Consider the following 13,569-nt stretch of genomic DNA (forward strand, 5'->3'; position numbering starts at 1 on the left):
AGTTCTGAGACATTTTTGAATTTCAGGATCGCAAGAACCTGATGTGTGTTCTTAGCAGTCACCCTTACACTGTGACAATTTCAAAGACAGCCTCTGAGTCCCCAGTGCCTGCGCACAGAAAAGCAACTAGGAAAGCTGGGGAATAAAGTTATGGGGTCATTCAGTGGAAGTTGGTCAGGGACTCTGCTGTAAGGATTTACACACACACTGTGACTGGGCACTGGAACTTCATCTTAAGGTGATGGGAGCCCCACTGAAGTATGTTAGGCAAGCAGTGCGACTTGGCCACAAACAAGGACAGCAAGTCTCTTAGAAAAGTGAAGGATTAAGGGGCAAGGAGCTGCTTAGGTGACCAGTGATGCGTGGCCTGCAGCAGTAAGGTGAGAAGCATTGGTGAATAAAACAATAACTGCAGGGGATGGAGGAGGGGACTTGACAAGCCGTGTGGCCTAGTTCTGGTCCCTGAAGCTGGGGGAGAGGAAGCAGTCCGAGTTCATCCTGACCCTGCAGCACCAGTCTGAGACGGTCGCAGGCTCCAGAGTCAGGTACTTCTGTTGGAGTCCCAGCTCCCATGGTTTGTCACCCCGAACTCACGCTGAAATTTCATCCCCATGCTGATGAAAAGAGTGGGAAACTAATCCCATCACAGTATTCAGAGCAGAGACTCTGGGAGAGGAGTCGGGATTAGCTCAGTCATTAGAGTGGGGTTCATATGCCTGGGTTCTTGTGGCTTTGAGAAATCTAATGGAAATACACATGCCTGCTCCCCATCTCTTGCCATGCTCTGTGTTACCTGGGGTCCCCGTCAGCACATGATGCCCTTCAACTTTGAGCCTCTTAAGCCACAAGCCAAAATGAATCCATTTTCTCTACAAAGTGAGTCTGCCTTGCGTATTTTGCTATACTAATGAAAACTGATTAGTATGCCAGTTGTTATGGTGGACAAATTACTGAACTTCTGTGTGCCTCAGCTTCCTCCTTAGTATCTCCTCCAAGAATGAAATAAGTATTTATAAAGCACCCCAGACTGTACTTGGCTCTTGATTGTAAGTATTGTATGTAGCCAATCATTGTTTCATTAGCTTAAATTTCCATAATTGTTCACCAAGTGACTATCTGCAGAAGGTTAACCCACATTTCAAACCCTTCCGGGAAGGACAATTAGGTGCTAGAAACCTAACCAAAGATAATAGTGGAGATCACATTAGCAGAAAAAAACTTTTATCAGCCTCATGGGAACAAACTCCTTTCTGGTGGGATTTGTAAACATCTCTTGTGCTCCCAGGGCCTTTTTCTTTTAATCAGTGCCTCCTTTGCTGCACTAGTTTGCATCGTTCTTGCAGCACTGTGCAGGCCATGGAAACCATAAGTGCTGGGCCATTCATTTGTAGGGAGAAGGTTATAAGAAGAGCTGCCTGGGAAGCCTGTAATTTAGAAATGTTCAAATCTCTGCATCCAAATGGAAAATGGAAAGAGGGTCAGGTTTGTGCCAAAAGGAAAGTTGTAATTACTGTGTGCTTCCCTTCCTTCTGGGCAAAGAATGCAACCAACCAAGCAGGTTTCAGGACTGTCATCTGCACACAGCAGCTGATTCTACCAAGGTATGTTACCCAAACACTGCCACACAAATCTCCTGCTGCAGCTTTGGACTCTGCAACCAGGATCTTTTTTATCTGCCCTGAACTTTGCAGCCAGATTTAGATGTCCTTATGAGCTTTTTGTCAAGCCTTCCTCCCAGTGTGCTAATCCATTGCATAATAATCACTAATGGCTTCCTTACGCCTCCTGAAGTAAATTCAACCTCTTCGTGATGATTTTGGAGGACCTCCATGATTCAGCAATGCACTTTGGCCCCCAATGGCTTTCTAATCCCAATCAGTCTGTTTAACATCTCTCAGGACTGTCAGATTTCTCTCACCTCCAAGCCCTCACTTCAATTTTCACTCTACCCACACTTCACCTGGAATAACCTCTTTCATTCCATGCATATGCCAAAATCCAACCACTGCCTTCAAGATAGATGCTAACCTAAGAAACTGATGATCCCGTTCCTCATTCATCACCTCTGAATTCCAACCATGTTTAACTTGCCTCCCATCCATGTCTGTTAAGTTTATTCTTATTTACATATTTTATTGACTCTACAACTAGACTGAAATGATTCTGAAAGTCAGGATCATGGTTTGTATCTCAAGCCTTTCTCATTGTCTGGTAGACTCTGGGCACATGATAGGCACACATGGAACTCCAGTTGGTTAACTGATTTGTTCCTCAAGCATTACCTTCAATATGGGAAAGAACCTTTCTCAGATAAGGGGTTTTCTTCAACTTGACTGAAAGCATTGATTCAAATCTTATGATTACATACTGTACTTAAAAGTGAAATAGCACTCACTAAATCAGGAGTAAGAAAAAAGCCAAAATAAGCACAAAACCATCTGATATTGTGCTAGAGATACTAGATAAAACATGAAACAGGCACATTGTTCACTATTTATATAGACAGTTCCTTATAAGTCATAAGAAGTACCATGAGAGTTGAGCAGTATTCAGATTGGAGTTCAAGTATAAAAATCAACATCTTTCCTAACCAGTCTATGATTACAAAGTTTAACATGAAAAATGCATGTAGAGAAAAACAACCCAAAATGAAAAAGGCCTGAAACAAATGTGCATGGTAAATGAAGTAAAATCATAAAATTTTTAGGAAAGACAGAAGTTTTGAGTTACTAGGGAGTGTTTCATTTTACGACTGGGAAACATAAAGAAGCTGACTTTCCCATATTAAAATATTAATTTAATGTCATGCCATTTAAAATCCCAATCTAAATTTTTACTGAACACACAAACCTATAATTCAACTGGAATTATAAATCTGCTTGATTATGAACATTTTGAACTATGAGATCAACGTGTGTTGACTTGCCACTATCAAAACACAAAATTGTGCTATAAAATGGTGCAAATTTCATGGAGAAATACATAAAAGGGTCAATGAAATCTACAAAAAATTCTGTGTTTGATGAAGTAGCATTTCACCTCTGTGGGGAGAAATAAACAATTTGGTAAATACATGGGAGAGAACTCACTTTCCATTTAGAAAATGATCATGTAGATTTTGATTTCCCATGATTTTGAGTATCTTTTGTTTCCTCTTCCAGACACTCAGGTGTTTGAGTGGGTCATCTGGTATAGATCACATCAGCATGCTTTACTGTCCTTGTAGTTAAGAGTCAAGTCCAAGGGGAGAACTCTCAGGCAATCAGAAAGGAATACAGCTGGGACTCTGCGGCCAGGTGCTTAGACCAAATGGTTTCCTTAAACAAAGCTCTCAGTTTCTGTAAGGTGGTGGTCCCTTCCACCACATCCTCTCTACCCCCTCAACTTGCTATCTCAGGTCTGAGAAACACAGAGCCTCTCTTGCTCACTCCACTGCAAATGGATCACCTGATTGAGGTTTCCATTGGTACCTTATTTTGAGCATGCCATTTATTTTTTGTTAAAGCTTACTGATGTGTTACCATCTAGAAAATTAGATCTCAGGAAAGTTATGGATCTAAATTTATCTGAAAATATAGAAAAATGTTAAAAATACAAAAAATTATAAACATTGTGTTTAGGAAAACTAGTTTTGAATGGAAACACAAAAATCAAAATCCATAAGAGAAAAATGGATGTATTTGCTTGAATCAAGATTTAAAATTTTTGTATGATCAGACATCCATAAGCAAATTTTAAATAAAGGTAGAAGGGCAGGCATTTCACTTAGCATCCTGAATTGGAACACCTAGGTTCAATTGTCGGGTGAACACCATGCTAATGTGAACTCCATGAGACAGCCACGATGATTCAACTAATTGAGTTCCCTTACACAGGAAATACGGAGAACGTTCCTGTCTCCCCACCTTGACCTAGTCCAGCCTGGTCATTGTGGGCACTGGGGAAACAAACCAGTGGATGCAGCTCGCTCTCGCTCACGCACTCTCTCTATTTTGTCTTCAAAAAATGGTAGTGGGTAATATTTGAAATTTATGATAAAATGTTATGGTTGGGACTAAAAATCAGTTTCAGGGATACATTTTTTATGAAAACAGTTTTGTATTTACATGTAAAAGCAAAACTCGTTGGAAGGAAGCAGCAAATTGTTAAATATGTATATCTGAAATACATGAAACAAAATTCTTAAAAAGCCAATTTTTAAAGATAAAATTAAATATTTAAAATAAATTTTAAAGACACATTGGAAAAACAAGATTATGAATGTGCCATATACTGTGAATGGAACATTTTTATACTGCTTCACACTTTTCAGAATGTTAAGAGAAGAATAAACAGAAGATACCATTTTTACCTGCCACATTGTCAGAATCTTAAAGACTGATAACAGCAAGCACTGTTGAGTAGAATTCAGGCTCTCCTGTTTATAGTCGGAATATCTCAGCTGGCAAGCTTTTTGGAGAGAACTCTGGCAAGGACTATTAACACGGTAAATGTGCAGCCCTTACGATCTCATTTCTTGACATCCAATATGGATTTATAATTGTTCAAAGACAAGTACAAGTGAAATAATCACAGCGTTATTTATAAAAATTTGAAATAATTTAAATGTCCATCAACTAATAGTTAAGTCATATTTTAGAGAACATGTGATCATTTTATTAAAAACAAAAGAGCTGATTTGGCCCAGCGCAGTAACCAAGTGGCTAAAGACCTCGCCTTATATGTGCCAGGATCTCATATGGGCACCAGTTCTAATCCCAGCAGCCCCGCTTCCCATCCAGCTCCCTGTTTGTGACCCTGGGAAAGCAGTCAAGGACGACCCAAAGCCTTGGGACCCTGCACCTGCGTGGGAAACTGAGAAGCAGCTCCTGGCTTCAGCCTTGGATTGGTTCAGCTCTGCCATTGTGGCCACTTGGGGAGTAAATCAATGGATGGGAGATCATCCTCTCTGTATCTCCTCTTCTGTCTATAACTGACTTTCCAATAAAAACTCTAAAAAAAAAAATTAAAGACTTAAAAAAAGAGCTGGATATACTCACATGTACTGACTTTGATATTGCTTTAATATGCTTTGTTTAATGAAAATCTATTTAAGTTTGAGATACGACATACACACCATAGGTGCCAACTTAAATTCCCGCAAGAATAAAACTGTATGCTCTTAGGTTTGTCCTTAGGAATACAGATGCATAGTGAAAAGCCTGAAAGTGTAGAGCCCAAATATTTACTGCTGCCCTTAGGTGGGAAGCTGTAGGATTTGTTGGAGATATCAAAACTTTTCACTGTTTTTGTGGTCTATATTTTTCTGTATCTCACTACCTGTTTATTGTTTAAAGAACTATTTAAAAGGTAGGGTGACAGAGTAGAGGGAAAGATCTTCCATGTACTGGTTACCTCCCCAAATACCCACAACAGCTAGGACTTGGTCAGACTGAAGCCAGCAACTCTGTCTGGGTCTCCACTATGGGTGGCAGGAATGCAAGCACTTGGACCATCACTGGCTGCTCTTCTAAGGAGCATTAGCAGGAAGCTAGATGAACCAGTCTGGAGTTACCTGGCATCTGATTCCACAGCTTTGATATAGTACACAGGCCTGCCAAAGCAGTGTGTCATGTACTGTGCCCCAACACTCGTTTTTATGAAATTTGAGTGTACTTTTTTTTACCTATAAAATGCTTCTCTTAAACAGTTGTAGCTTGTATATAATTGCTTCAGAAAAATAAAAGGAAGAACACAAAATAAAAATGTGTGACTTTGAGAAATTTGTCTCCTTCCTGGGGGCGTGTTTGTCCTCTGTGGAGTGCAGGTCTTTCTCCCTAAAGCTCAAGTTGGACAAAGACATGTGGATGGGCAGCCCGGTTCCTGGTACATGGAGTGTGACTCACCTCTCTCCTCCATTTGACCTGTGAGAACCTTGGTTGTCTGTAGGTCTGGGCAAATAGAAGCTCAACTGCCTTTGTTCAAGGAATGAGTGAACAAGCTGCATACGTTGTTAATGGATAAGCACATGTTCACATATGTTGATTGTTAGTGGGTAAGCCTGCGATGCCTTTCTGGCTTCTACCAGGAAGATCAAATGCTTCTGGTTTGTGAGAATAATAAACCAAAGAGAAGCAGAGATCTGGGCCAGGGGGATATGGGCAGGTAGAGCCAGAAGCCTCCTCAGAGATCTGATGTCTTCCAACTGTCTTTGGAGTAATCCGACTCCCATTAGAAGTTAAGCTCCAGGATGAGAGCCAAAGACAGCCAGAGGACACCCAGACCTTGTTAACAAGGACAGAACTCGGGCCCCAGCCCCTGTAGCCCTTGGTCAGACCATCAGGACCTGGTTAACGACTGACAGCTTCTCTCTCTCTCCGTCTCTCTCTGAGTGTGTGTGTGTCCGTCTCCCTAAATCTCCAGCTTTCATCTCAAGGCCAAAGAAAGCCAAATATGCCCTTCAAATGAATCACACCTGTCGCCCTGCTCATCATTAACCATTTCCAGCTTCCCACGCCAACCTGCAGCTGGAGCCGAAGTGGCCCTTTATTCACCATTTGGCTTCCCCACTCCTCTGCTGGGCTTGAAATCTCGGCCGTACGCTGCTGAGGACCACCAACTCCCCTGGCTCCACAAAACCTCTGTTCTCATTCCACCGCTTTTCACTTCCACATGTCTACTGAATCCTAGAGCCATGTTTCCAACTCCTATTTACGATGAAAATTTCATTTCAAAGATTTCACAGCTGAATTTTTTCTTTGTTTAAATCATCAATGTAGATTAATGCCAGGGAGCTTATCAAGGAAGGACAAGTGATGCCTAGACAGATACCAGCAAAGCCAAGCCAGACAAAGACAAGGTGGTCTGGACAATGGGCAGATGCAGCCATGAGCCAGGCTCAGCTGACGTGCAGAAACTGCAGGGCCTGGAGGCCTCGGCTGGAAGTTTCCTTATTAACATCTCCTAAAGCGTGGGCTTCAGCTAACCAGGGTCTTAACTCTGTTGAAATGTCCATATTTGACAAGTGAGCAAGGCATAATCAAGGATTTAAAAAGGCAGAAAATGGCAGGGAACTTGACAGCCTCTACCTTCTTCGAGAAATGACTTTTAGGACCCTTGGAGCCCTGGCCGGCTACCCACGACTAGGCACTCACGCCTAGCTGAAATCCGAAAATCCTCAAACCACTTTCAAACGGGCCTCTACCTACATCCACAATAGACTAGCTTCCTCAGTAAACATTAATGGATGTCTCAAAAAGAAAAAAACAAAAGCGAACAAAAAAACACCAGAACTTTGGTCTTAAGTCTGGAACATTCTGGATGAAACCAAGTTAAACAGTTTTCTCTTTAGTATAGATTTACAAAACCTTCAATATGCCAATGTGTGTTATAACTCTGCAAGAAAGGAAACAGTACAGCATTTTACAAACTTCTCCAACCACACACACTGTTTTCCTGCTCAGACAACACTGTTCTCCGTCAAACGAACTTGGAAATGTACATTTGAGACCATGCTACTTTTTAGAGAAAAATATTTCAGTAAATACCTCTTAGCAGCTTCCAACACCCCCTGAGAAGACCAGGAAACTGGAGAGGAAGTGAACCAGACGGCAGGGAAGACAATGGCTCCCAGCAGAGCCCGGGGCCGTGGCCAACGGAAGTTACTTTTAAGTCAGCCTAAGCATGCTGGGAATTGGGGATCCTAAGAACACGTGCTAAGTTGCAGGTGGAAGGAATCAGGTTATCTTCACCTGGGTTTTCTTGGCAAGCTCTCTAGCATCATCAGCATCTAATTAAAGACAGGGAGTGGCTATGAGACTTATCCCATCTGATGGAATCATTCTTCATGTAGCTAGCACCTGGCCTGTGATATCCCCACGCCATCTTAGAGTCAAGGGAACAGAAAAAGGAGATGATGCAGCCTGGCCAAGCCCCAGTCAAGCCACTTTCCTTTCTGCAGGTGCATCATGAGGTCTTCGACCAGCTCAGGGCAGGGGTGTCAGTTGGCCACGTGGACTTACTTGAGAATCACACAGCCGGTTCCTGCTGGAGGTGCAATCCAGAACACCTGGATCCTCGTCCTCCTCCGTGGAGTGCTTTCAGTCACGGCAACGGGGCAGTTACTCATAAACTGGGTTTCTTCTTCATCTATGATCTATGGAAAAGAATGGAAAAACAACACATTTAAAATGCAATGCCGGGGGCCCGGCGCAGTGGTTAAGGTCCTCGCCTTGCATGCCCGGGATCCCAGATGGGCGCCGGTTCTATCCCGGCAGCCTTGCTTCCCATCCAGCTCCCTGCCTGTGGCCCAGGAAAGCAGTCGAGGACGGCCCAGAGCTTTGGGACCCTGCACCCTTGTGGGAGACCTGGAAGAGGCTCCTGGCTTCGGATCGGCATAGTATCGACCCGTTGCGCTCACTTGGGGGAGTGAATCATCGGACGGAAGATCTTCCTCTCTGTCTCTCCTCTCTGTGTATCTGCCTTTCCAATAAAATAATAATAATAATAATAATAATAATAATAATAAAAAAATGCAATGCTGGGCCTGGTGCAATAGCGTAGTGGTTAAAGGCCTTGCACGTGCCAGGATCCCATATGCACGCCAGTTCTAGTCCCAGTAGCCCCACTTCCCATCCAGCTCCCTGCTTGTGGCCTGGGAAAGCAGTCGAGGATGGCCCAAAGCCTTGGGACCCTGCACCTGCATGGGAGACCTGGAAGAGTTCCTGGCTTCTTGGCTCCTGGCTTCGGATTGGTTCAGCTCCAGCCATTGCGGCCACTTGGGGAGTGAACCATCGGACAGAAGATCTTTGTCTCTCCTCCTCTCTGTATATCTGGCTTTCCAATAAAAATAAATCCATCTTAAAAAAGTATAAAAAAAAAAGTGCAATGCCACGCGGGAAGAGTCCCTGAGTTTCCAGATTGACACTTCCTTCATTTTAAACTCATTATTTTGTTTGTTAGCAGCTTCATATTCCCAGGTCCTAGAACCGTGTCTAGCAGAGCCCCAGTCAGTGGTTAACACAACAGGGGGACACGGAGTGAGACACCCATGCTCTCTGGCCCCAGACACTGTGTCACCCCTGAGGAAGCAGCACTACAACAATCTGGACAGGAGGAGGAAGAAGGAGGAGGCATAACGCAAAGCAAATGTTCTATAGCTAGGCTGTGTCAATCAGCTACATTATTATAAAGTGCTAAACTGCTTTGGAAGAAGTGTAACAAAGTATCTGAAGCCTTATCATTTTGTAGCACTTTTTAATTGCGTAGTGTCTCCTTCATTTCAATGTTACATTCCTATTCACTAACCAATATTCTTCCAAACTAACCACCAGTTTCCTAAAACACTATAAATAAAATGGTGATGCCTCTTCCATTTCACAAGGCAGGTTCAGCTCTTTCCCAGTCTACTTAATTCGGGGTCTACTGTGGTACTTGCCTATCCCTTAGAAGGGCTATGTTAGACCCAAAAGTACCTTTAGAAGGGGAATCACCCAAATGCAACTGATAGTAATTGTGTCACCAGTAGTGCTAGCACCACTGATAAAATTTATTATCTTTGGTATATGCTGGGCACTAAGCTAAGTGCTTTATTTGAGTTATTCAATTAATACTCAAAAACAATCATTATATTGATACTATATTTATCTTACTTTTAAAAATCATCTCCTTTGTAAGATAGCAGACAAAAAGAATTAAGTCAAAATCTTACTTCATTCATTCTATAATTTCATCACCAAGTCATGCTGGGGCAATATTGATTACATTTGATGTGTCTCTATAGAGGCTTTGTTCCATTTAACCTTCCCTGTATTTAGCAGCTCTCTTACATATTTAACATATGTCCTGAGTGTTTGTAGCTACTTCAGAAACTTCATGGAAAATGGAATAAAGATGTAAATTTTTTAACATCATGTAAAATGTATTAACATCCAGATGTAAATGTTTTAACATCATGTATACTTTTTTCATAATCCTCTTTTAAAAAATTTTTTAAATGATACAGTTCCATAGGCTCAGGGATTTCCCCTCCTTCTTCCCCAAGTCCCTCCCCTCCTGATTTCCCCTATATTATTACAATAGTATAGTCCTTTAAAAACATTCACAAGTCCATCATTCTGCTATTTAATTGTATCCTGACATTGTAGGTAAGGACAATGGCAGAGAGTCCAGCATCCTATTGTCAGGATATATTTAACAATTTCATTGGGAGTGTATCATTGATTTTAAAGTAGAGATGCACATTGCATTGTATCTTCACATCTTGATATGATAGTCTATATTATATAATCCCTCTAGATGATTATATATGCATGCATATTTATCTATTTGTTTATTAATTTTGCATTTTACATGAAGGTTGCCTTATATCAGAGAGAATATATGATACTTGTCCTTTGGGGATTGGCTTATTTCAGTGGGCATAGTGGTCTCTAGTTGAAACCACTTGTTTGCAAATTGTAGAATTTCATTCATTTTAATGGCTGAGTAGAGTATTCTATAGAATAGATGAACCACAGTTTCTTTATCCATTCCTCTTTCAGTGGGCATCTGAATAGTCTGTCTTTGCTATTATAGATTGTGTTGCTGTAACTATAGGATTACAGATTCCTTTCTCATATGCAGATTTAATTTCCTTTGGATATATTCCCAGCAGTGGGATAGCTTGGTCATAGCACAGATTAATTTTCAATCTTCTTAGCTCTTTCCATTTTGACTTCCACAGTGGCTGTACCAACCTACAGTTTCACCAACAGTGAAGGAGGGTGCCTTTCTTCCCACATCCATGCCAGCAGGTGTTACTGGATTTCTGAATGTAGGCCAATCTCACTGGAGTTAGGTGGAACCTCAGTGTAGTTTTCATCTGTATTTCCCTTAGAGCTACAGAGCCTGAGCATTTTTTTCCGTATGTCTATTATCCATTTGAATTTGTGTTTTTAAAAAATGTCTGTTCATTTCCTTCACCCATTTCTTCATGGTTATTCATGTCCTTGACTTTCTGAAGCTCTTTGTATATCCTTGATATTAATTCCTCTATTAGTTGTATGGTGCACAAAGGTTTTCCACCATTTTGTTGGTTGCTTCTCTGTTGATGGTTTCCTTTGCTGTACGGAAGCTTTTTAGTTTGATGTAATCCATTTTTTTATTTTGTCTTTGACTGCCTATGCTTTTAGTGCCTTTCTGAAGAAGTCTTTCCCAATGCTTATATCTTCCAGAGTGCTTCCTGTGTTTTCCTCTAATAGTTTGATGGTTTCTGGATGCAGATTTAGGTCCTTTATCCATTTAGAGCTGGTTTTTGCATAAAGTAAGAGGTTGGGTCTTGCTTCTTACTTATGCAAGCTGCTATCCAACACTGCCAACAGCTTTTGTTGAAGAGACCAGGCTTTCCCTCTGGATTACTTTCAGTTCTCTTGTCAAAGATGAGTTGGCTGTACATGGGTGAGCTCCGGTCTGATGTATCTATTCTGTTCCACTGATCTTCTTTATTTCTGTACCAGTACCAGACTATTTTGATGACCGCTGCTCTGTAATATGTCTTGAGGTCTGGAATTGTGATTCCTCCAACTTGATTTTTATTCTTCAGGACAGTTTTAGCTATTTGTGGTCTCTTAAGTTTCCAGATGAACTTTTGTATTTTATTTTGTATTTCTGAGAAATGTTTTTAGGATTTTGATTGGGACGGCATTGAATTTGTATATATATTACTTTTGGTAATATGGACATAAAACTCATTTTACACAAAGTTCTTAATACCCTCTCTGTGCACAGATTTCAAACTTTTTTTTTTTAGCACCAAAACAAACTTATGTTTTGATTCCATAGTCCATGAACTATATATTTACTTCAAATTATTTAGAATAGTTTTGCAGTTTTATTTTTTCTCACTCGTCGTTTTGAGCTCATGATTTTTGAGCTATGTCAATGTCACTTCATGTGAAAGTAATTTATGGTTTCTGATTGCGACCTTGTATTCCCTTATATTCATCATGCATATTTTATTTGTTCATTCTCTTAGTGAAAAGCACTTAGCAGCCTCTCAGCTCTTTGCTTCCAGAAATATTGGTGCAAGGAGGAATCTCACACTGCTTTACTTGCAACCAGATTTTCTCAGCAACACAAATCAAGGAGTTAGGATTGCTGGTTTGTTGGGTTGTAGGTATAAATATTAGTCTCACAAAGCACTGCCAGGTTCTCTGACAGAATGGCTATATCTAACTTTTATTCTATTAGCTATGCATAAGTGTTTGGAGTTTGTTCACATATATTCACTCCATATTTGGCCCCACCTGTTACTACCATATTTTCTAATAGTTCTGCCTAATGGTTGGAAAGAAACAGCTTCCTGTTTTAGTTTAACGCCAGCAAATATGAACATCTTTTCATAAATTTATCAGGCTCTGCTTTCTGTAAACTGTCTGCTCACATATTTGCTAGAGGATTTTCCTATCTTTCCCTTGATGATTCAAAGGGTTTTCTAGATGTGAATATCCCATAATTTACAAATATTTACTCCTTTCTGTTGCCTACAGATAAATCTTGAGAAGTCTTCATTTAACAGAAATCATTATCTAGCCAAAGTCATTGATTTTTCTCCTCCGGTTTGCATTTTTATGATCTTGCCTCCTAAAATTGGAAATATAGATATTCTCTAATATTTTCTTCCATTAGATTTATGATTTTAGCTTTCCTCATTTAGGTCTTTAATTAATTGGAAGTTAGTTTTAATATGATTGAGTCACTATCTGACTCCATTTTTCCATCGGATAAGCTACTTTTAAAATGTTAGGTACCATGTTTCACAGTAGTTTTAGGGTCACAACAAAACCGAGCAGGAAGTAGAATGTTCCCATATATCCTCTAGCCCTACGGATGCACAGCCTCCCCCATTGCCAACATCCCCACCTAGAGTGCTACATTTGCTTTTCGCAGTGAATCTACAACAGCATATCACTACAAAGCCCACGGCCTACATTAGACTTCACTCTGGGTGCTGCATATTCTATGGGTTTTTTAAAATGTATAGTAATATGCATTATACATATGCATATGAATCATGATATGCATTGATAAATCAGATGTGTGACATGCAAAGTATCACAGAGAACACTTCTATTGCCTTAAAAATACACTGTGCTCTGCCTGTTCACCCCTCCTTCCCAGCCATCTGTCATGATCTTTGGACTGCCTATATAGTTTCTTTTCCCAAAAAGTCATTGTGTTAGAATGATATATTCTAAAACTTTTGAAGATTGGCTTCTGTGACAGAGTGATGTGCATTTATGTTTCCTTTATGTATTTTCATGACTTAATAGCTGTTTTTTTTTTTTAAGTAAACAGTGTTTGTCTGCATATTGCACAGAGGCTCCTGTCTTTGGCTCAGCTGTGGGCAGCAGCCATGTGGGGAATGAACCAACTGATAAGAGAGGTATCTGTCTCTCTTTCTGTAACTCTGCCTTTCAAATTAAACAATATTTAAAAGATACATGCTTTATAATTTGATGAAGCCCAATTGACCAATTTATTTATTTTTATGGATTGTAGTTTAGGGGTTGTATCTGGAAAAATTTTGCTTAAGAAAGTCACTTTTCTCCT

The 13,569-nt window shown here is 40.6% G+C and overlaps 1 protein-coding gene across 1 annotated transcript in view; it reads right to left on the bottom strand.

Moving 5' to 3' along the window:
- SPON1 (spondin 1) overlaps positions 1-13,569 on the bottom strand; it is a 279,261-nt gene that overhangs the window by 185,708 nt on the left and 79,984 nt on the right. The window contains exon 3 of the mRNA XM_040989073.1: positions 8,001-8,134. Within this exon, the coding sequence (XP_040845007.1) occupies positions 8,001-8,134 (134 nt within the window). The remainder of the gene's footprint in view (positions 1-8,000; positions 8,135-13,569) is intronic.

The sequence above is a fragment of the Ochotona curzoniae genome, unplaced genomic scaffold (assembly GCF_017591425.1).
Source record: "Ochotona curzoniae isolate NIBS_2020 unplaced genomic scaffold, NIBS_Ocur_1.0 contig_517, whole genome shotgun sequence".
In the NCBI taxonomy this organism is placed as follows: domain Eukaryota; kingdom Metazoa; phylum Chordata; class Mammalia; order Lagomorpha; family Ochotonidae; genus Ochotona; species Ochotona curzoniae.